The following is a 22,247-nucleotide window of genomic DNA, read 5'->3' as shown; positions in this document are numbered from 1 at the left end:
TCCATCCTCCTTAAACCCACCCTTTAGGTACTTGTAAACATTAATCAGGTCCCCCCTCAACCTTCTCTTCTCCAGGCTAAAGAGTCCCAGCAATATAGGTAAAAGATCAATAGGTTGTCTATAAGCATTCCTGAGAACTTCTGCTGATGTAATTCCCTGTTCTTTTCTGTAATATAGTTCTAATATACTTTCTAATATACTTTCAAGCATATATTTCAATGTACTCTTCAAGCCAGGCGAGACCAAAAGCCCGGGTCCATGCTGAGGAAGCCTGGGTACAGAGCTGCCGTTGGCTTTGGGGAGCAAGTCTGTCCCTCTCCGGCAAAGCAGGCAGTTTGTCCTTGTGCCCCCGGCCTCCAAGAGCTCAGCTGGGGTAGAGGGGCTTTGCCGGTGTCTGGAGATGGGAGGACAGGACTCTTTAACTACACGCAACAGTGACCGGCCACAGCCTGTGCTCATTTCCCACAGCTGAGCTGTGCTCATTTCCCACAGCTGAGCCTTTTTTAAAAAAAGGATTAAGAGTGTCCAAACCCTAAATAATGTGAGGACCCGCTTCAATACGGCTGGAAGATTATTCCAGCTGTTTGGGGCTGGGAGCCTCAAAAAGCTAAGCTTGCCTCCCATAGTCAGCGTAGCTCCACACATGTGGACGTGAATAGCTTGGTTTAAGCAGAGGGCAGGCTGGCAGCTAGCGCTAGATAAAAGGACACAAAACAGCGCTGTAAATAAGAAGGGAATGATTATAAACCTTAAAAATACCCTTCAGGAAATGCGTGGCTGCTGTCCAGTTGCTAGCTGCTGGCTCTTTTGTTCTGCTTACAGCTTTCTATCCCTTTTTCCCCCTCTTTTTCATTTTTTTTTAAGGACAAACACTGGGTAAGCATAGAGCACAGCCTCCTCCGGTCGGGGCTGGGGCTGCGGGGAGCAGCGGTGCCCCTTGGCGTTGTTCCGGCAGCCTCCGGAGCGAGAGGCAGGGGACCCGCGGGGACAGCGTGTTCCCTGCCGCCCGCACTCGCAGCTTAAAAACATGTTTATGTCGAGTCAGCGAGAGCCGCCGGGGCCGGGCACACCACTGCTCTCCCTCCCTTTCAAGGCTGCTGGAAGGAGCAGCGTCAAAGTTCAAGCCCACGTTTCAAGTCGGTTCCAAGCGCTGCCCGCAGTTTGCTCTTGCCTGCCCGGAGCCACCTACCCGCCATCTCACCCAGGTCACCTGCAAACGAAGGGGAGCCAGGGCTGCCTCTCTGCCGCTCTCCCCGCCCCGCGTCAGAAAGGGCAGATCTCCCTGTGCTTGAACAGGTGCCAGCGGCCGGGAAGGTCTCGGTGCCATTTAATAGCAAACCCTCCCACAGTCACAGCACGACCCGGGGACAGCGGATAGCGTGTCCCGGTCAGCTGAAGAAGGAGTCCTCCTCCTTGATCTTCTCCAGGGAGAACCAACCCACTATCGAAGCTCTGGAGAGGATGGAAAAGGGACAAGGACGTTAAGGGCGCAGTGAGTGTGTAGCTCAGGGAGGTCCCTGAAGCACAGGGGTGTGTGGATGCTGCGTGAGGTGCCCCACAAGAGGGGACTGTGATGGCCACAGCACAGTGAGCCGGGTACCAGTGGAATTTCAACCAGCTGGAAAGAAAAGTAGGACAGTCGGGTCACAGAGGCTCCGCACAGCCTTGTCAGGGTGTCTCGGATGCCTCCGTCTGAAGCTTGCTAATGCCACGCGTCTGCCTGGGAGGGGGTTGTGTATCTGCCTGTTGTTAAGGTCTCCCTGGGAGTCCTCAGCTGCCCCTGAGGACAAGCACAGGAGAAAATGTTCAGGTTTGCCCTGAACTTGCAGTAACTGTGGTGGGAAGCTGCTCTCCACGGATGGACCTTGCTGGTGGCTTATGAGTCCTTCGTGCCAGGGACAGGACTTTGGATGTGCCTGGGCAGGGGACGAGCACACAGAAATGTTGACTGTGACCAAATGGAGTCTTGTATTCAAAATAACATTTTCGGCTTCAAGTATCACAAGCCACAGTTCACAGCCCTCAAAATGCTGATTCTCGTTGTTAAATAAACAATGTTTAATCTTTTTGGTTTACGTTGGACTTGTTTTTTCCTTTTTCTAGTTTGCTGTTGAACTTCACCTCCGGATGTCTGTAACCACTCTCCCAGGATTATTGAGACATTCAGTTTTCACCACGTGAAAATCTACAATACCGCTTCCAATTCTAATGCCAATTCCCCGCTTTCTCCCTCACTTCTTCCCCACCAGCGCCGCCCGGATTGGCTGAGCTCCTACATCTCCCCTGCACAGCTCCCTGCCACATCTGCCCATTTCCACCCACCCAGGCTCAACTGGCTTGGCCGGGGCAGGGTGTAACCACTGCTCCAGCACCACAAAAAGAAGCTGCCCGAGATAAATGGCTTCATGCTGATAAACCTCACATCTCTAGAAGGTCCTGGGTGTCATAAGAAGCCAAGGTGGCTGGCTTGTACTTCCTCCCACACCACTGGAAGATGCAGAATTTGATTTTATTTTCTGCTGGTGCTGGGCGAGGCAAGGCACACCGCCTGCCCCACAAAACCCATCCAGCATTTGGGTTTCAACAATGAGTGAGGGGCATTTGACTGGAGACCTTGTTTCAGCAGGCTGGGGAAATGGTTGCTGCGGGTTAGGAAATCCAGAGGAGGTGGAGGGTGGCACAAACCCACAGAACCGCAGGGGAGCAGAGAGGGGTAGCAGCTCTGGTGATGTGATGGAGTAGCAGTGGGGATCAGGCACTGTGTTATGTGCCAGAGGCTGCGCAGCCGGGGAGGGTAGGACACACCGCTCTCTCCCATCTGTATCCTCGGGATAATCCTGCCACCCAGCGTGGCACAGCCCCAGGCAGCTGGTCCTAGGCACCTTTGCTGGATACTCCACTCACTCTCCCAAGCCGAGCACCTGAGTGGCCGAGCACACATCCAGAAAAAACATTGAAATAATATGCATACATTATTATAAACAACAGGACTGGGAAGAACTAAAAGTTCCTGTGTTAAACCCTCCAAATTATTTCTAAATTAATCCGGCAAAAATAGTAAGGCCATCAGGTCTCAGTTTAAGGCTGGAATGCTACATATTCAGCAGGTCACACCAGGCTTGATTGCATTAGAGACCTTTAAGATCAGGGCAATGCTGTGGTACGTACTGTTCTCCATCTACCCAACAGCTACAAATTACACCGTCAGTGTATTGACATATTAAAAAACAGATGTTACATATAAAAATGTATTACTACTTCTCTTTCCAGCTGGTCGAAGCTCCATTAGTTGACTTTGTTCGTGGCTTGTTGCTCTGTCTGTGTGCAGGTGCCTGGGCAACTCATTTCAGATTATTTTTAACTGGGAAAAACTCCCTTCACTGTATCAAAAAAATCATCCCAAACAAAACCTAGCAAAAACCACTATAAGGTGGGAAAGAAAGAAAGAAATCAATGAAATTCTGTGGATTTATGATGGAGGAAAGGGCAGGGCTGCAGGAGAAACGTACCCAGATGACAAACTGGGGTCCAGATTTCCAGCAAGGTATGGTTCAGAGCTGGTGGCACAAAGAGGGGTGCTCACCACTGACACAGGCAGATAACGTGCCCCTGTGATCAGGGCAGCCACACACCTTCTCCCCAGCAGTGAACTCAGAAACAGCAGGATAGACTCACCAAAGGGTTGGCTCAACTTTGGGAGGTAGATGTAATAAGATGGGCTTCGCCGCAACTGGGTCTTCAGGGTCAGTTTTACTCTGCGTGGGTGTTAAAATACCTACATTGCTTTTTGCCATGAAATGGCTTTGCCCTGACCCCAGGGATGCCTCTTGGCCTGTGCTCTCCAGCACGCTGTGTGCTTGCAGTCAGCCCAGGCACTGCCCTGCCCTTCGGCAATGCCTGCCTTTCCGTACTGCGTGAACCGATCCACAGGTATTTATAGGGCACACAATTCTGTCCCCTCCTGTATAGTGCCTTATAATAAAGTAGAGTTTCTGCGAGTATTGCTGCTCTTTTCCTGCGCCTTCTTCCTCAGACCTTAGCAGTTATTTATTCTTATTCCCTGACCAACTAGTGGGTTTTGTAGGGTTATCAGGAATAGGTAAACATTCCTATTCTTGACCAGAGTTGTCTGGATTCAACCCCTTTTCCCTCCCACAAATAGCCAGCAAGCTGACGGCTAATACTGAGGCAGCGTAACTCCCCAGTGACAGTTACTAATGACTAACTCAGTGCTAATTGCAGTAACAATAGCCTAAGCAGACACAGCACTTGCACTGTTATGAGGCTAAAATGTGGTGCGATTCTGGCACTAGGCAAAAGGCTGATGCCAGCATCCCTACCCAGCCCCAGCTTGAAGGAACAGAATGGAATGGTTCATCCGTGGTGTAAAAATCATCACGTGCCCAGCCGTCCTTGTTTCAAATGCTTTAATTGCAGTTCAGCAGCACTCCATAGGGCGCCCGTGCAAGGTAAAGGGCAACACGCAGATGCCACATGCTAAGAAAATGTTAACTGTGTATTAAAATCAAGCAGGTCATTGGAATGCGTAACATCCATCGTCACCTTTCCACTTTGTGTCTTACGAAGTTTAAGATGCATTTGGAGAAATAGTCTGAAACAAATTTCTGAGCAGCCAACCAATTTCGTCTGACAGTTGCTGCATATAGCAATCTTTTCTGAGCCACTCGTCTGCTGTACCAGAGGTCCCTGCCGTTCTACAAATAGAGACTGCGGTAGATCTTTACACTACTTTAATATAATTCTTGGGGAGGTTAAGGTGTCAGACGCTAGCTAGGCTTTGGCATCTCTGCTAATAGCACGTTCTGCACTGTCATTTAGTAGAAGAGCAAACCCTAGGGAGTAGAGGGGAATTCTACTGCCATACACTGAAAGTAAATGGAAACATTGCTGTGTCTGACCCATCCGTATCTTGTAGCATTTCAGAAAAGCGGCAGCAGCAGCCCTTCAAGAGCCCTGCAAACCTTCCAGTGCACTGAAAAGCTGGCATGCCTCTTCGGCTTCTCAGAGTCTAATAAAGGTATATAATAGCATAGGCCACCCCAGACTGTTTCAATCTTCCTTCCAATCTTAAAGACTGAACTCTTGTATGTTTAATTTAAAGGTATTTTTCCCTTGAGCAAAATATGCTGCCAAAAGCATTAGCGTATTTTCAAAGGACATTCCTCAAACACGAATGAGTTGAGCCCCTGTCATCATTTTAATTGATCCAGCAGTGCTTGCAGCTAAAAGTAAAGCTGCCACCTTTCATGGCAGACCAGACCTTTTCCCCTGTCCCCTACTATTTGTGTTCCTGACATTTTACGAAAGTAGTCGTCAGTCTTGCTCAGTCTGGGAGATTTGTATAAATTCATGATCACAGCAGCTAACTTGATTCTGTCAAAACTGGTGTATAGTCTGTAAGACATTGCCCCATGGAAAGAAGAGAAATGGTTTTTCAAGATGGTAAGTGGTTTTGAATAAGTTCATCGAAGCCAAAACACGCGAATTTATTGGTTTCAGCTCTGATACCCTGATTTGGGTTGGAAAAACTCTGATTGAAACCAGATCAAAGATTTTGGCTGGGATATCCCTGCAAGTCTCCTCACACATGCACACCCCTGCTGATGCACACACATGCCAACGCGCACACAGACCCACACAGAGCTGCCAGATTCGAAACGGGCATTTCAACACCATTCTGCTTTTGTGTAGCTAGGAGTTTTGGTCCAAAACCTTAGAAGATGATGCAGACAGCCTCATCATCCTCCACGCAGCCCTAGTGACAAGTGCCATATAACAGCATGAAAAGGGGCACGGGCAACCCATCCCCTTCCTCTGCTGGCTTTTCAAATGCTAAGGGCAGAAAGACACAGAGATCCTGGCTGCCTGTGCCAGGTGGCCCCAATATTTTGTTCCAGGCTTTCAACCTTTTCCTCTTTATAATGCAAACTCATCTTAATGCAGTTCATTATGAGAGGAGCAAGGGATATGGAACCAGCATCCCCTTGTGCTGGGTCCTGAGGCTGAATATTGCTGCCATTCGGCCAAGCAATAGGGTCTCATCAGGGAGTTTGTTTTTGGAGTAGAGGTGGGTGACATTGACTGTTGAGTATAATCTTAAAATACCAGTAATGAGCACATGAACAAAAACCTGTATCACGCTCTAGGACCAGTCTGTATGCAGACAGTTGTCGATACTTATCCAAAGGCACCTTTGTGGACAGAAGACCTACTTATCACATCTCTAAGCCTTGTGCAACCCTTATGGTCTTGATACCACTGCACAAAGTAGGAGGCAGCTGAGAATACATCCTTCCCCTCCTGCCACCAGCAGCACTGGGAATCTGGCTGTCTCAAAGACGAGTGGTGAAGGTTTTAAACACATGTTCGCTGGAGGCTGAGCAGAAACTGGTCAACATTTACTGCTTCCCCTTCCAATGTCCTGAACTGCTGCTTTGCAGTCTCTGGCTCCTCTTCTTGGCATTAGGCAGACAGGACAAGCAGCAGTGTTGGAGACCTGAGCCAGCCGTGCTCTTCTGGGCTCGTTGTCCCAGTATCTAAAGGCCAACCAAATATGAATAGACATTTAAAGGTTTTGCAGGAAAATACAGTCCTGAGCACTGTTAGACTTCAATTTCACCTACGCTCACCTACAAATTCACCTACATACTCTCCATGGATAAATTATTGCAGTTTTGAATCAAGCTGGATCCAATCAGACATCAGGGGCTAAATTTAAAATTATTTCAAGAGCACTTTACAAAGAGGATGTCCATATCTCCACGAACAGATGAATTATGGGTCTGCACTGGCCCACAAAAACATGCAGAGTGTCTCTATAATATTCATAGATGGGATAGCTTCTTTTTTCAATAATGCATGTAGCTTAAGAACATCTTTTCATATGCATCTCTTAAAAAGCATAAGGACCGAAAAATGTAATCTGGTTGTTGTCCACTGAGACGTCATTAAGGGAGCTGTGGGAAATGGCTGCCAATGAGAAGGATAGTTGCCTGTCTGTGCTTTAAATATTCTAATAGGCTGCGAAATGCAGTGGAAAGGTCTCAAACACGGCTACATCTCTACTAAGAATCCAAATGGCAAAAAGCAACTCATTTCGCAGAAGACACCAAACAACCCTGAAAACAATTTTCTGTCATGTTAGGTCATGACTAGGTTCAAACTTGCAGTGTAGGGGTGACAACTCGGTCTGTCGTTATTTCCACCTGCAGCCATCCAAGCTGTTGCAGCTTTGAAAATGTAAAAGCATGATCAGGAATTATATGACAGTACGAAATTTCAAGGCACCTACACCAAGTCAGAATAATAAGACTATGCATCCCATAAATTTAATAAATGATGAGCTTATTATCAGATCCCCCCATGCCTCCCATGAGCAACTCCCTCCGGTGTGTAGGAATAGAGTACAGTGAGAGAAAAAAAAAACCAAAGAAATGCTAAAAGGTAACAAATAATAAGGTTTGCTTACTGTTGGTCTTTCTAACTCCAACAAGAGAAGCAATTAAAGTGCATCAATCAGGTCTTTTTTCCGTGATAGGGATGTTCTCTAGTGTTTTTTAACAGCTTGCAAATTCCTATGACTATAATCAGCCTGATCCCACTGTGCTCCCTGTCAGATACCACAATGGCTGTAATCTGGCACCTGCTTGGTACAAAGCTTGGACGTGAGGCTGGGTGCCCACAGAATAAAAATTAAGCGTGTTCGCTGCAGAGGGGGAGGATCAGAGGGAATTTAGGAACATTGGTGACAGCCTTTTTTATTTCTCTCTCAGCAAGAGAGTCCTGACTACGACAGGTCAAAAAATGCTGCTATTGTTCCGCCTTAAACCTCCCTCTTCCAGATGCAGAATTTCACTTCCAGAAGCAGCCAGCTTGGGGATGTGTTCCCGATAAAATCAGCTACCTCCATCTGTCTGTCTCTTCTGGACTATCCAGCTTGCCCCATTGGCAGGCTGTTCAGAGAGCAACAAACACTTTCTTGCCTGGACCAGTTTGCAAATCCTCCTCCTCATGCCTGACTTACATACATAAGTTGCCTAGAAAAGCACTGGGTTCAGATAACCTAAGCTTTCTCTGTCCTTCCAAATTCCCTGGGTTTCCTCAGTGGATCCCATCAACCTGGAACTGTCTCAAGCGGATTTTTCTGTCGACAAATTGCCCCAGATCCTGATAATTCTCCTCTGTAAACTGCTGTAGTGTCTCTGATTGATAGAAATATCTCTTCAACTCTGCAGGAATCTTTCAGCAGTTTAGTAAAGCACAGGGATCTATATTACAACTTCATTCGTATGAGAAAGCATTTTCTCATGGTCTCTGTTGTCCCCGAAATTCTCCACTGGCACTGGAAACTGTTAAATAGCAATCTACATTGCTGTCTAGCTAAACATAAACAGAGCTATGAATTGGATTCTCTCCTAACACAGCGCACGGGCTTTGATTAATGAAAACTGAGATGAAAAGGGAGCAAAGTGATTTACAACACTAAACAATCTGTGCATTTCTTCAAGTGCTGTTATTGTCACTTTGCGAGACACAGAGGCACTGAACAGCTTGGCTGCTCCGGTCTGGCTGGGAAGGGCCTAACATGCACTGGGCTCTCTTGTAAAAACACAATAATAATAATGATAAGGACCAAAAGCTTCACAGCCAGAAATGCAATGAGAAGTCAGGAATGACTGGCTCCCAATGGTGGGCATAGCTCACCTTCCCTTTTAACAGAGCCTGGAGTTGTCCTGGTCCAAAAAAAAAAGTGGAACACCCCAAATGGATTGCATCAATTTAAAAAAAGGGAAGAAAAATGGGTTTTATCTGTAGGTCGCATCACACACTTGCCCTTGCTGTGGGATGCTCAGTGAGCGAACTGCCTCTGCCCCATGTTCCATCCTCCTGAACTAGAGACAGCAGCTCAGTCAGGAAATTAGGTTCCCTGTGAGCAGGGAAACCAGCGCTGGCAGGTCCAAAAGTAGAGGGACTCTAAATCAGGGGGACGGGCAGGTGTGTAACAGCACAGCCACCACATCTTCATCTTGGAAACACCTTTCGGTTATGGTGGGATTCCTCTCACGTGCACTTAGCGGCCAAAAACTGAGGTGTATAGTCCATGGTAGCAGGCTAGGCTCCTTTTGTAGCCAATAGAGAGAAGGGTTCATGTTCTTCCCAGATCCCATCCTACACCATCCCGAGGGATCTATGGATGGGTATAAGTACAGCTTATAAGTACAGTACACTTACAAGTGCAGGTTACAGGGGCAAGTCCATTCTACCTGCATTTCTCAACACCAGGACATGAAATTGCCATCGGTCACACTGAGAGCAGAAACAGAGACAGCATCTGCTAAAAGCTACCCGGGCATGAACAGCAACGTACAGACATTTCAGTGCTGCGGATTTCAATATTGTGACTGACAATGGAAAAAATTCTTACAATTAAAAAGGATATTATTATGACAAAGCTTTATAAGATACAGAGAGGTGTAGCGAACAGTGAACTAAAATTGAGTTGAGAGTCAATCCGCAGGAAAACCTGGAAACTACTGAAATCCTGTCTGTGGTCATGATTCAAAGCAGTTCACCCATTTCTTTCTGGGAAAGCATTTCTGTGACGCTAATAAATGTCCTATTTTCTGATGGTATCCTTTCTTTTACTCCCAAAACGACAGACAGCTGAAGAAAATGACAGTCAGCTGAAGAAAATGACAGTGGAACAGTATCAAAGGTTGTTCAGATTGAATCTAACGCTATCTAGCAGGCAGTGGAATAAATACGAAAGGCAGCAGCAGCATTTAAGCCAGGCTGAACAAAGCAGAGAAGTATGTGCCCCTGTGTTTGTTTGGGGGGGTTGTTATTTTTTTTCGCGGGGGGGGGGCCTTTCCAGTTCTGTCTCCCCCAGCGCGACCCGCAGCCTGCAGCTGCGATTCCTCACTGCAGGGAAGGACAGTGGCTCCGAGAAGAGCCGGTAAATCCCATTTGGATCATGCCTGGATCTCCAGCACCCCACAGAGGCGTGCGGATCCAGGAAGGGAGACGCTTGGGGCCAGCTCTGCTGCGGCTCAGTAGATGATTCCTTCTGGTTCCAGCAGCAAGTACTTCTTCATGGACGGGGGGATGGAGAGCAAAGGGACTCCTCGGTGGCACCTTTCTGACAGTATTGCCCGAATAGCACATCTGCATAAATGCATGAGCGACCGCGGTGAATTGCTGCACACGGTGAACAACGAGTCATAGAAAACCTGGTGCCGCTGTAAAAAAAAAAACAACCACAAGTGTGTTTTAGGGCAATAAGGCTGTTTCCCTTCCCTCCTTTTCCCCTGCCCACAATGCAGAACAAGGTAAAAAGCAGCGACAGCCATCCTGGGAGGCACATCAAGCACCAGGGGCTTGGTTTAGCCAAACGCCTGCATGAAATTCTTACGCTTGCCTCAAATATTTAGTGTTAAGAAGATTAAAGATCACAAGGAAATCTTTCGGCTTGGTATGTCTTATATCCATCGGTTTGAGGTGGGGGGTTCCTCCGTGGTGTTAGTGCTGATCCAGCCCAGGGTCAGTGCACGTGGGCGAGTTCATCCCCTAAACCTCAGCGTGGGGCAGAACGATGCCGGCGTCACCCGCCAGCTCCCCGCGGCAAACTACCTTTGGTCTTACTCGTCGCCCTGGTGGCCTTTGGGAATAAATACAATTGCATCCCCACGAGAAAAAAAAAAAGTGCAGATGCTTACAAATGATTTCGAAATAAAAGAAGCAAATGTGTGCGCCTACGTGTGACTTGACCTTATTTTATAGTCTTGCTACTTGACAGATCTGGTTGCACATATTTTCAGGTGCACTTTATGTATGGAAAAGTATGGATTTCTGTCAACAAAAATTTTTGTTCGATTTCATGTCAAATTCAGCAAATAGCTTTGGCAACAAAAATGAAAATCTCAACAAAAAAAATAGAGCAACTGTGGATTTTTCCAAATTAGAATTGGAAGAAATTTATTATTATAATAATAAATCAGAAAGCAAGATTATTATCTTTCCCCAGAAGAGTAATTATTATTATTAGAAATATTATTTCTAACAGAAAATTATTATTATTATTATTATTACTTATTATTATTATTAAGGTGAAAAATGACCTTTAACTTTTAATTTTTTGTTCACCCAAAATGATTTCTTTCAATTTTTACTGAACAAATCTGACCCCAAAAAAGTCTCACAGTTCCTCAGGCTGTATAACTCTGCGTTATAATAAGGATGGAGTTACCTAAATATCACCGATAATGTATAGCACATAATGATGCACTTAATTTCAGCACTGATTTGAAGATTTTGAAAAAGCCCGGGATTAAGAAAAAACTAGGTTTAAACTGGAATATTGGGACTATGAGGATTTCTGAATTAAAGGGATAATCATGTCAAAGCATGTAGTTTGCCCCACAGTTTTGCCTTTTGACAACAACTTCTTCACTTCGATCTCTTATTTTTAATTTAAATTGTCCCTTGCATTTGCAGCTAACCAGTCCTGCTCACAGAAACCCAACCTGTGCGGCAGAACCTAAAGATACATAGTCATACCCGTGTAACATGGTACTTTTAAAACATTTGCTGACTTTAATAAAATATAAATACACATATTGACAGATCCGAAGAAGCATCAATGACAGCCAGAATCTTTGCACTTGCTGAGTGCAGGGACAGCTGAGCTGCAGCACCCCTGACAGGGAGTGCTCCAAAGGATAATGTTGCAATGAATATTTCTCAAAAATACGTCTTTTGTCAGTGAGGGATATGCTTTTGTCAAGGGAGTGATATTAAATGGGGAAGTCCCAAATCTTCTGAGATGTTCTCCTTTTTCAAAGACGTTCTCACTTTTCTGTGGCCGGGTATGGAGGATGCACATAATGAGCTGGGATTTTACTCAGCTACAACTCATTAAGAGCTTACCTCAAAGACGTCGTCAGGTATGGCCGCTTTCCACTTGGATGTTGATTTGATGTGTTCGTAGGTGTTGATGACAATCTCCACAGCTCTGGGGTGGGAATGACAGGCTTGTAGCACCTGCAGGCAGGATGCACAGAGGTCATGAGTACCACCGAGCTGCTGGGGCTAGCCTGGGTGCTTGGCACGGTGCAGCGGCGTACTGAGACGGACACAGCCAAAGAATTACAAGAGGATAAGGTTGGAGCTGTAAAAGACACAAGCTATGTCTACGGTGCTCAGTGCATCCTGCAGCAAGAAACCCCAGGCTAGCCCCCAGTGGAGGTGTGCACACCCCAGTTTAACACCGTACAGAAATACTGGCTTAGACCTCCAGATGGGGTCAGGTGATGAGGGTAGCTTATCACCTGAATCTGGAGATAACTTGTTCATAACTAGGTTGAGTGACTCGACACCAGGCAAAGCCATGCACAAACTCCTCGCTCTAGGTCATGCAGCGCAGGAATGGAAAAAATCCCATCATATCAGTCAAAAATGCATTGCTAATTTAAAGAAAGACTGGGAGATAACACAGCTCAGAAGTAAGACTTTCAAGCCAGGCAAGGCCCCTGAAAAAACTGCTCTGCCCAGTAACTTTGGCTCAGTAGAAAAAAAAACCCCAAATCTACTGTCACTCGCATGTGTAGAATAACAGTTGACGTTCACACCATATGATGCACAGTTCTGTCCCACACAGTAGCCAGGCTTGCAAAACAAAACTGCAGCACATGCCTCTGGGATAAATATCATCCTACGTATTTTGCCGACAGCAAGTGATGGTTTGGAAGGGAGACCCACTCCATGCAACAGTAGAGAGGGGGAGGCAGGAAGAGGAGACCTCAGACCTGGCTCTCAAACGTGCTGTAGGAACCTAAGTGTTGTTCTGTTACAGACAGGGCCAGATCATCCTGGGCTCAAGAGGGCATAACCAAAAGTTTGGCATTTTATTCAAAGTCTTCTGGTTGCTTGGCTAGTTAAAACTTTACATATACAGTGGAGGAGCTGCAAAATGTTGCTCAGGGCACTGGATGAGAGAGAATGAGTCCTGATTACAGAGAGCTTATTAGTTGCCTGATATAAGAAGTCTGTCGGCTACTTCTGTCAGTGCCTTGGGCTTTGCAGACGTTTAGAAATACTTTGGGAGGGGTCCTGCAATTATTTTTCTTTTTTTTTTTTCTCTTTTTTTTCATCAACTGTGAGCCCAGGCCCAGCATTTCCCCTTAATTTATCACACTTCCTGGGGATGAGCCTAAGTTTTACTGAGATCCATTTCATTTTGAATAGATTTGAATAGATTTTTAAAGGCCAGAAGCGACAAACTGAATCAACTGCTCTGATCTCCAGTCTTTGATAGAGGCCATGAAATACTCATTTTGTATAACCCAGGTAAGCCTGTGTGGAGCCAGGTTTGAAAAAGAGATGTAGGTTTTCTGAAGTAAGAAAGCGAATCAGCTCTGAAAAATTAGGCTTGAACCAGCATTTAGAGTTCAGGGTTTCAGGTTGGTTAAGAACAAAAACGGGATCTGGGTCTGGCTTCTGGCATTAGCAACCGTAACTTCACTTCAGTTAAATGATACCACTCTTACAACAGGTTGTCTCACAAGGTTTGGGGCACTCTGGGCCTACAGTTTACAAGACCCTAGCAAATCCAGATACCACCAAACCCTGAAGTTTGGATCTCTCATCCCATCCCTGTTCAAGGCATCACCTCTCTCCATATCCCTACTGTACAAAGCCATCATTAACCTTGTGGAACTGCAGAGGATATATCCTAGCCGCTCCATGATTCAGCAGCAGCTGGTAGCAGATGTCAGGCTGGGCAGCTGGCCGCACAGATGTCACTTTTATGATATACTGTAAGGGTGCACAGCCATTGACATCCATGATGTTTGCTTCTGCTCCTGCCTCCAGCAGCATATGCAGCAGGACGTGGTCGCAGTTCCAGGCAGCTTTGTGGAGCGGTGATTTGAAATCCTCATCGCGAGTGTTCACGTCAGCTTTATAGTCTAAGAGCATCCGACAGATGAGATGGTGATCCTGGCTGTAGATCTGATCCTTATAGTGAAGGGCCCAATAGGCTGCACAGGCCAGGGGAGTCTCCATGTAGGCGTTGAGAGCATCAATGTGCGCTCCTTGCTCCACGTAAAAGGCCACGAGCTCCGGGATACCCAAACGCGCAGCGGCGTGCAGAGGAGTCTCCTCATCTTGGTTGTTTGTTTTTATGTTCACATTCGCTCCTGCCAAAGAAAGGCGATGGGAGAAAATGAAGACATTTGGGAGAAATGAGAATGACCTGGTTCAGCCATCTCCCTGCTTGAGCCCTGCTACTCAAGGAAAAGGAGAGAGTGGGCAACTGGCTTGAAATATGCACGTGGAAATGCAAATAGCTAGGGACATGGATTCTGCATTTCTTAAGCCTCCAGGAAACCTTTTGAAACTTCACATTCTTGGATCCAGCTTCAGATGCGACCGCTTGACCCCAAGCTGACAGAAGGCCTTATCTGAACACTCGATTTTGGAGCAGCATGCAGGTCCAAATCTCTGGGTAAAAGGCTTTTGCCTATAAATTAAGAACTGAAGGAAAAAGGAGAGCTTTACTCCCGCTCTGGAGAACGGCACTGCCCAAACCTATACCCTGGGAACGCTCCCTGCAGCACCCCATTAACTGCGAGCCTGGGAGAAAGGACATTTTACGACAGACCCATAGATGATGTTAAAAAGAAAACGACAACAAACCATAGCCAAAGTCCCCAGCTGAGGGTCTGCATCCTGTTTTCGAGCTGTTAAGGGGACGGGTACGACTGCTGCTGTTGTGCCGAGCGGCGGCGGCAGCTGAAGCAACAGCACCATCTACTGAGGAGCGAAGCGGGGACCCGGCTCCCCCCCAGCCCTTCCCCATCGCTTGCAGGCTGCAGCCCGACCTGCCGGCTGCCTTCCCGCTTTTCCAGCTCGAAGGAAATGCAAATGCCTGCAGGAATAACGCTGAAGGCTGCTCGTGAGAAAAGAGGGAAGGTTGGCAAGACCCAGAGCAAAGCAGAACCCTGAAAGGGCAGCAGGATGGAGGGGCAAGGGGGCTGCTTCCAGAGATGGGAGGGTGCTGATGTCGACGACCACAGGGCGGACAAGGGCCCCTTGAACCTGGGGACTTGCCAAACTGTCAATGAATTACTCATGCAAGACCCGGTGGCCACCCCTCTTCTCTCTAGACTCTTCCCTTACGTGGCCAAACTTACGCTAAGACTGAGGTGTAAGGATTGGGAGGGAGGAAGAGGAGTCAAAAATTACCTCTGGGCTGGAAAACCTGAATGCTAATGCCGTTAAGCTGTGCTGAGTGTTAATCATGTTAGATGTCCACGACAGCATCAGCAATCTAAGTTTGGAGGTGGTAAAGGAACATGGGATCAGTTTTGCTCGGCTGGCAGGTTGCCCAAACCAGAAGTGGTTAAACTGCGTTTACCTGAATTGACCCAGTGTGACACCTTAGAGTGGAGATGGCAGGGTGGGAGACATGTCTTGGAAACTTTGGTGCAGGGACATTAACCAAATCCCTGGTTTCGGCTGCTGGGTAGTGCTGCTATGTGTATGTACACACCTGCCACATTTTGCTCCAGACCTTTCCCATTTTGTTTGGAGTCTCGAGGTTTAGCTCATATGGAGAATTGAGTTTACCGAGTGCTTTGGGACGAAGAGTGACTTGTAAAGTATTATTATTCTATTGCTGGTGGGTGAGTGGAGAAAGCCTACAGAATACATCCTTTCATTTGCATTCATCCTGTGCAACATTTTATAAGACTACGTTTGACTTTTAAGCTTTTCCATGGTAGCGAATTCAGCTCCTGCTGTCAGGACTGTTTGCTTTGGGCAGGATACAACTGGCAGCATTTCTTTCATTTATTTTCCTTTCAACTCAACAAAATAATATATATTTTCCAGCAGAAGAAAAGCGATGTGGTTATTCATTTGGGACTGCAGATTGCCTTGCCCACAAAGCATACTTGGGCTCTGCATCTCAAGGAAAGCCTTCAATAACAACACACGTAGCAAAAAAAACCAACCCCAAAGCATTTGTATTTGCCACGGCACAGTGTGATAAATAGGAGAATCTGTCTGTTTGCAACTTAAGACTTGCACTGCCTGACTTTGCTGTACCTTTTATGCCTGTCTTTTCCTGCGTCCTGAGTCAGCATCCATGTGTTAAGGAAATAATGTGTGACACCAATATATTCATCCAGGAATTACATCTATTCATAGCTTCATTTCTTACAGATGACCAGCAGCATAATGTATGTTACTTTGTGGAAAAAAAAATATATAGGAGCATTTTCCCCGCAATCCCTACATAGATGCCTGAGTTTGGCTGCTGAAAAATGAAGAGATGGTATGAAAAACTGCACCCAGTTTTTCAAGGCCAGGTCTTAAAATACAAGTGGTTGGAAGAATTTTATGAGACCAAGAAAATTTGAACAAGAAAGAAGAGGAGGGGGGCACACTTTTACGGGAAAACGTGTCAATAGTAAACTTAGATGAAGAAGACAGAAAAGAAATAGAGAAGTAGAAACCCCCTGATTCAGAGGAGTTCTTCTGCGGAGGGAGTGACTGGGCAGCGGCTGGAGGCACTGAAATGGGAAACAATCCTGGATTAAGGGACGGTGGCCAGGGAGAGGGAAGGACAGACGGGGTGAAGAACCAGAAGGGGAAAAACTTCATCTGATCAAAGAGATGGGGAAAAGATGGCTGAGATGAAGACATGGGTCAGCTTGGGTGGAAAGGAGAAATACATGTGTACTTTGACAAATTGCCTCCTAAGAGAAGCCAGAGACCATGCCCACTGTCTCTAGGGATGCCACGAGAGACTCGCCAGAGCTCTACCTTACCTCTCCAAACCAGTTGCTGGGCACAAGGCATGGAGGTTCGTGTTGTGCAGAAGTGCAAGGGCGCCTGCCCACTCATGGAAAAGCAGTTCAGCTTAGCTCCGTGGTTGCAAAGGATCTTGAGACACTCAACATTTGCCATTTCACAAGCTATGTGGATTGCAGCTTTTCCGTTGGGACGGCAGTTGATTGTAGCTTTGTGATTGAGCAGGACCAAAAGACTCTCCAGATGTCCATACATGACAGCTAGATGAAGTCCAGTTGCCCAGGATATTTTTAATTTGTAGCTAGGCAGCCAGTACCCTATACAAAGTGAAAACACGTTACCATCCTTAGCAAAGACTTTTCTTTGGACTAGCCACCTACTGAGAATAATTCAGGGGAAGGAAGGGTTAGAGTTTTGCTTTAATTTACTGTAATTTCACCAGCTACAGCTTAGTTAGTGCACATGAAGTTCTCTGAAGTGTAACTTCACTTTCATTAAGCGCTTTTTCTGTGTGTGCTGAATAGCCTGCCTTTTGGAGAGGTAATTCCCACGTAGATGCACTTGGAAGGCAGCTTTTGGTTTTCTCATGACCTGTGTAGACTAAATAAAAAAAAATAAAGTATGCTCAAAGCATTTGAAATGCCACCAGCTAAAAAATATGGGGGAAATGGGATGTTCAGCCTGCCAATAGCTGAACAAAGGTGGCATTGGAATAAGAAGGCAGCATTTACTTAGGCCACTGACTTAACAGATAGCTCATCCTGCTGTTTCTGCGTGGGAGATGGCAGGATCTTGGATTGGATTCAGACCTGGATTGGATTCATTGGCTGGATTCAGACCTCCAGAGATGCATTGCACATAGATGACCCCTGGCAATGTGGCTGCAGCTGTGTGACAGACCTCCTGCCAACTACTGCCCCTGAGGAGCATGGAGGGAGGAGTTTGGATGCTGACATAAATTCGGTTGAAGAGACAAATAGAAGCAGTGACGCTTTGGCATGAAATATGTCTCCAAAATGTTTGGATTTTTCTCTGAAAATTTCACAATGATCTGGGTTTTATTTTACTTACAAACAGGTGTAAGACCAAATAACAGTTAAATATTTGTTCCCAAAATAGGACTACTTGCTTAATGACTGCACAGAGACAGTCTCAGAAGTGATTACTATAATCTTTTGTTTAAAAAAAGTAAAACACAATAATAATGTGCAGAAGGGTAAAAGAAGTCTAAAACCTCTTCTTTTCTCTCTCTCTCTCTCTTTTTTTTTTTTTTTAGATACAGCAGTTGCATCTTAGCTAGAATGTGCCTACAAAATTAATTTTCTGGGTTTGATTTATCTGTTTCTCCTTGGATGAATGCCTGGTTGAATAGTGTTGCCATGTAAAAGACACAGAAAAAATCCTAAAGATGTATGAGGTCAAATTAATTCAGACCTTCATCTTTGAATCTCTAGTTATAATAGTTTTTCAACCTTAATGTCATATAGATACAGTTTTTACAGTACTCATGTGTGTTGTATTAAACAGAAAGGAGAGGAAGGAAAGAGGGATAGAAACAAAGTGCTGATGGCAGGGAGAAACTTGGATTAAAGTTCTTCTTCCCTCCTAATTAAATTGCAAGTACATTCTGAGATAGGTGCCAGTAATGCAGTTCTTGTGTAGCAAAATGCTAGATCTCCACTGAAAGGTTACAGATATAAAATGGACAGTCATGACAGCAGCTGCACCTCCTGCTCAAGCATGGCCACCATGACTTGTTCCTCACCAATATATGCATTTATTACTACCAGCATGTGAGATGTCGGGGGTGAGAAACTGTCTACTGACCACAGCATCCACCCTAGGGCTCGATTTTGGGGACCACCAAACCCAGTCCCCAAGGAACCCATGCTGTGAATGGCAACAGCAGGCAGCCCTGAGGCACCTGAGTACCTAAACGGCGACAGGCTCCTCTGCAGCCGCTCAGCCCTCCCTGAACGCCCTGACTATCCAGGTTACGCTGGCAACTCTGGTAAGACAACCTTTTCATCATATGCCCCCAAACCAGGCACAAAGTAGGTGGGCTATATCCCAGAGTCCGTGCATATGGCAAAGTAAGCTTCTTAAATCAGCTCCCCATCTGAATAGACATGTGGCATTCCCCCTTCTTACCGGTGAGCTGTGCAGCAGCGTTGGCTTATCCAACATGGAGCTGCGCCTCATGTTTATGGCCAGATGTGAGCCATAAATGATACATAACAGCAGAAAACTCATCCCCAAAGCCAAGCTATCACTTTATACAGCCACAGTTTCCCTGCCTGAGACCACCATTTATTTCCTTTGCCTGTGCTGCTGCAGGTGAGCTGGGCTCAGACATCCTGAGGGAGCATCTCCCATGTCCTCTGCCCAAACCCACAGACATCTCTGAGCCCAGAGGGACTGGGACTGGGCACTGAGCAGGAAGCAGATGTGGGCTCCATGGCAGGCCTCGTTCAGCTTGCCTGTTTCTTTGGGTAGAAACATGGAAAAGCCTTGGTGCATGTGAGGTCAGTGTCCTTGGGAGATCTCAGCCTCTTTGGAAGAGAGGAAGCAAAGCCACTCTGTCACCTATGGCATTTCCTTTCCACTTCACCACTCCAGGCTATGGCAAAGCTCAGGCTGCCTGAACAGCAGGATGGTGGGGCTTAATTTTTATCCCCTCTCCCTCCTCAAGGAAATTCCCATCTAATATCACAGATTATTCAGAATAAAAGTGAAATTTGCACTAGAGTTGATAGAATGCCTCCTGCCTTTCAGACAAAGTGAATACACTGCTGTGATTTAGGCCATAGGATGCATTTACCTCTCCTATTTTTTGGAGAAAGGAGAGACTTCTCCAAAAGACACGCGTTAATGCTTGCAGTCAAATGATTTACAATGAAAAATCTATGCATTAATCCTGTAATCTCAAACCACAACCAGAATGCATCTCAGCCGGCTGAGGACAGAAAAAAAAAAAAAAAGGTATTTTAAGATACATTCATCACTGGGTGGGTTAGTTCAGACACTGTCCCCAGGGGAAGGATGTCGTGACCGCATCATCCTCACCCTAATGAAATCAAAAGAAAAGGAGCCAATCATTAAATCAGAGGAAAAGACAGAAAAGGAGAAGAGGTGGGATGTTGTCCCTTCCATATGACACAGAAAAAAAGGGTATTTGCTGTGCTGCTGGGACTGGAGGTGTTTATCTCCGCTTATGATTAGCTTCTGGCAAAGTCTGGTCACTACTGTTTTGTAGATACACACAAAGAGTCTGTTAGCAAGTAAGTAATGAAGTGTGTTGATTTTAACAGAGAGCAAACTTGTTCTATTGCTTTAAGTTGTAAGTTTGTGGGAACTCAGTCAGTGTCTGGCTGAGAACTGGTTCACGTTTTCTACACTCCAAAATAGATGTCTTTTCTGGTTGTGTTTTTCCAGGTGATTTTTCTGTTTTGATAAACTAGCAGATCCTCACTTTGTGTCAGTTTGAAAAATAAATCTCCTCCCGTACAGCAACATCCAAGGTCTGCAGTATTTCTTTAGCTCTTCTGAGCTAGGGAGGGTTCACTGTACTACTACTGTAAATTGAAAATGGAACAGATTTAATATTTTATGTTTCTAAATGGTCTGTACATGTGACTGGCTATAGTCATGTATATACCACACTTAGCCTGCACGTGTCTGCTCTGGGTTTTGCACCCAAGTTCTCTGCGAGGAAATGGCAAAGGACTCCTCTCCCTGGACTCCCTTGAAGCTGCAGCAGCTGCCTCAGGAGCACGAAGGCTCAGGCTGGTCTCTGGGCTGCCCTCCACCAAGCCCGACGGGTACAGCTGATAAGCTCCCCTCCTGCAGTGACCGTGGCCATACGAACCTCCTGAGAGGTTACTGCCTATGAATCAGCTTATGCTGTAGCTTCAGAAGAGACAAAGGGCCACAGTTTCTTGAAAATCACTCAAACCCATCTACTTCCTGGCTGGTGAATGCTGCCACATTTACCTTGTTTGTAGGATGCCAGAACCAGGTTTTCATCTTCCACTTCAAACACCGTGTCCACGTCTATTTTCTTTTGGCTCAAGAGCTCCTCCAGTGTTTCAAAGTCATTGGACTTCAGGGCTTCGAGAAAAGCCTTTTTCACCAACTTTGCAGCTCCAACGCGAGTCATTCTCCCCTCTGTATTTTCTCCCTCTTTGTATGTCTCCTCCAGATCCATTTCCCAACGTATTTGTGCTGTGAAGAGGGGTACACTGAGGTCCCTATAGCACAGTTGCATGCTGAAGTTCCTGAAGACCAGAAGGTAATTTTATCACTCAGTCATGCTGATCTGCTTGTTCTATTTATATGAGGAGCATTTTAGGCATCGAAATGCCACTCTTAGATATCACCACACTCTTTTTATGAAAGCAAGGACAGAGACACCAGCAATAACACCAAAATAAGAGTTATCACCATGGGCTTTATACACATTAAGCTTCATTAACCACATGGTTACCCTCTGCTCCTGCCATACGCTTGCATTAAAAGACGCTAGTCCCCGGTGTTGCTTCTCAGCCGGAGAAACACTCACATTTCCTTTCATCGTTACTATTGCTGATTTATTGACTGCAATGGGATGTGATGCCCTGCCTGCAGATGCCTTTTAACTATTCCATTGCAGAAAAAAACAATACAAAAATCCTCAAGGTACTCCTGTGTGAGGCAGCTCACTCTTCCCTAGGACAGTATTTGGAATGTTGGTCCCCCTTTCATTCCTCCAGCCACCAGGCAGGCCTCCACAAGAGACCACCTCACGCAGGGCTCACAGGCCCTGATCTGTAAAGCCCCAAGGGATCAATATGTTGATGTAGCCCAGTGTCCTGTATGATACCCTGAGCAGCAGGGTTTCCCCTAGTTTGCTCAGGGCCCACGCTCAGTGCTCCTAGGAAGGAGAAATGGTGGGTTGAGGAGGCTGCAGAGCTTTACAGCCATTTTATGGGGTGGGGGATCTCACACACCGCAGTGGGCATACATGTGAATTAACTCAGGGGCAAGGACAAAAGGCTGCATGGGTCCATGTGCTCTTCTCTTTCCCCTGCCCACCCTTCAGCTATACTCAGACCTTCTCCCTCACAACCCCATCATCCACTGAACACTTCCTCCCCACTCCCTTTTCCTTCTATCTTTGCCTGTCCTGCCCCTGTGTTGACAGCAGTCTGTGATGATGCAAACCCACACATGGCTAGCATGAGCTGTTGCCGTTCATCACGTAGAAGTGGTTCACACCTGCACCCACTTGGGATGATGGATGAGACCATAGCTAGAAGGAGACTATCCACCCTTAATTTAAATCACCAGGCAAAGCGGACACCACCACAACAGTGAGGAAGAAATTTTTATGTTTACCCTTCCTGGGAGTTTGGCTGCCAAGTGGATCGACG

At 46.2% G+C, this 22,247-nt stretch overlaps 1 protein-coding gene across 2 annotated transcripts; it reads right to left on the bottom strand.

Moving 5' to 3' along the window:
- Nucleotides 1–7,319: 7,319 nt before the first annotated feature.
- ASB4 (ankyrin repeat and SOCS box containing 4) lies at nucleotides 7,320–21,200 on the bottom strand. Of its 2 annotated transcripts, none has more exons than XM_074574712.1 (5): nucleotides 20,830–21,200; nucleotides 16,854–17,153; nucleotides 13,726–14,216; nucleotides 11,947–12,060; nucleotides 7,320–10,259 (listed from the first exon to the last, which is right to left on the bottom strand). In XM_074574712.1, the coding sequence occupies exons 1-5, from the start codon at nucleotides 21,101–21,103 to the stop codon at nucleotides 10,071–10,073; spliced, it is 1,368 nt and encodes a 455-aa protein (XP_074430813.1). In that variant the 5' UTR covers nucleotides 21,104–21,200; the 3' UTR covers nucleotides 7,320–10,070. The 2 variants fall into 2 exon arrangements, 1 of the variants encoding a protein (XP_074430813.1); XR_012585473.1 differs by having other exon boundaries at nucleotides 7,327–10,259; nucleotides 11,947–12,187; nucleotides 20,830–21,142.
- Between the last annotated feature and the right edge of the window lie 1,047 nt (nucleotides 21,201–22,247).

This window comes from Larus michahellis, chromosome 2 (assembly GCF_964199755.1).
Source record: "Larus michahellis chromosome 2, bLarMic1.1, whole genome shotgun sequence".
NCBI lineage: Eukaryota > Metazoa > Chordata > Aves > Charadriiformes > Laridae > Larus > Larus michahellis.
Note: the sequence above shows the minus strand (reverse complement) of the source record. Positions and strands in the feature narration are given on the sequence as shown.

What these genes read in the sequence shown, in the direction of transcription:
- ASB4 (XM_074574712.1), bottom strand. Translation starts at nt 21,103, where the DNA reads ATGCAACTGTGCTATAGGGACCTCAGTGTACCCCTCTTCACAGCACAA. An exon ending in CCAGCAACTGGTTTGGAGAG is followed by an intron (nt 14,217 to 16,853) that starts GTAAGGTAGAGC and finishes TTTCTTTGGCAG; the next exon opens with GAGCGAATGTGAACATAAAA. An exon ending in ATCCTCTGCAGTTCCACAAG is followed by an intron (nt 12,061 to 13,725) that starts GTTAATGATGGC and finishes TCCTGCCTGCAG; the next exon opens with GTGCTACAAGCCTGTCATTC.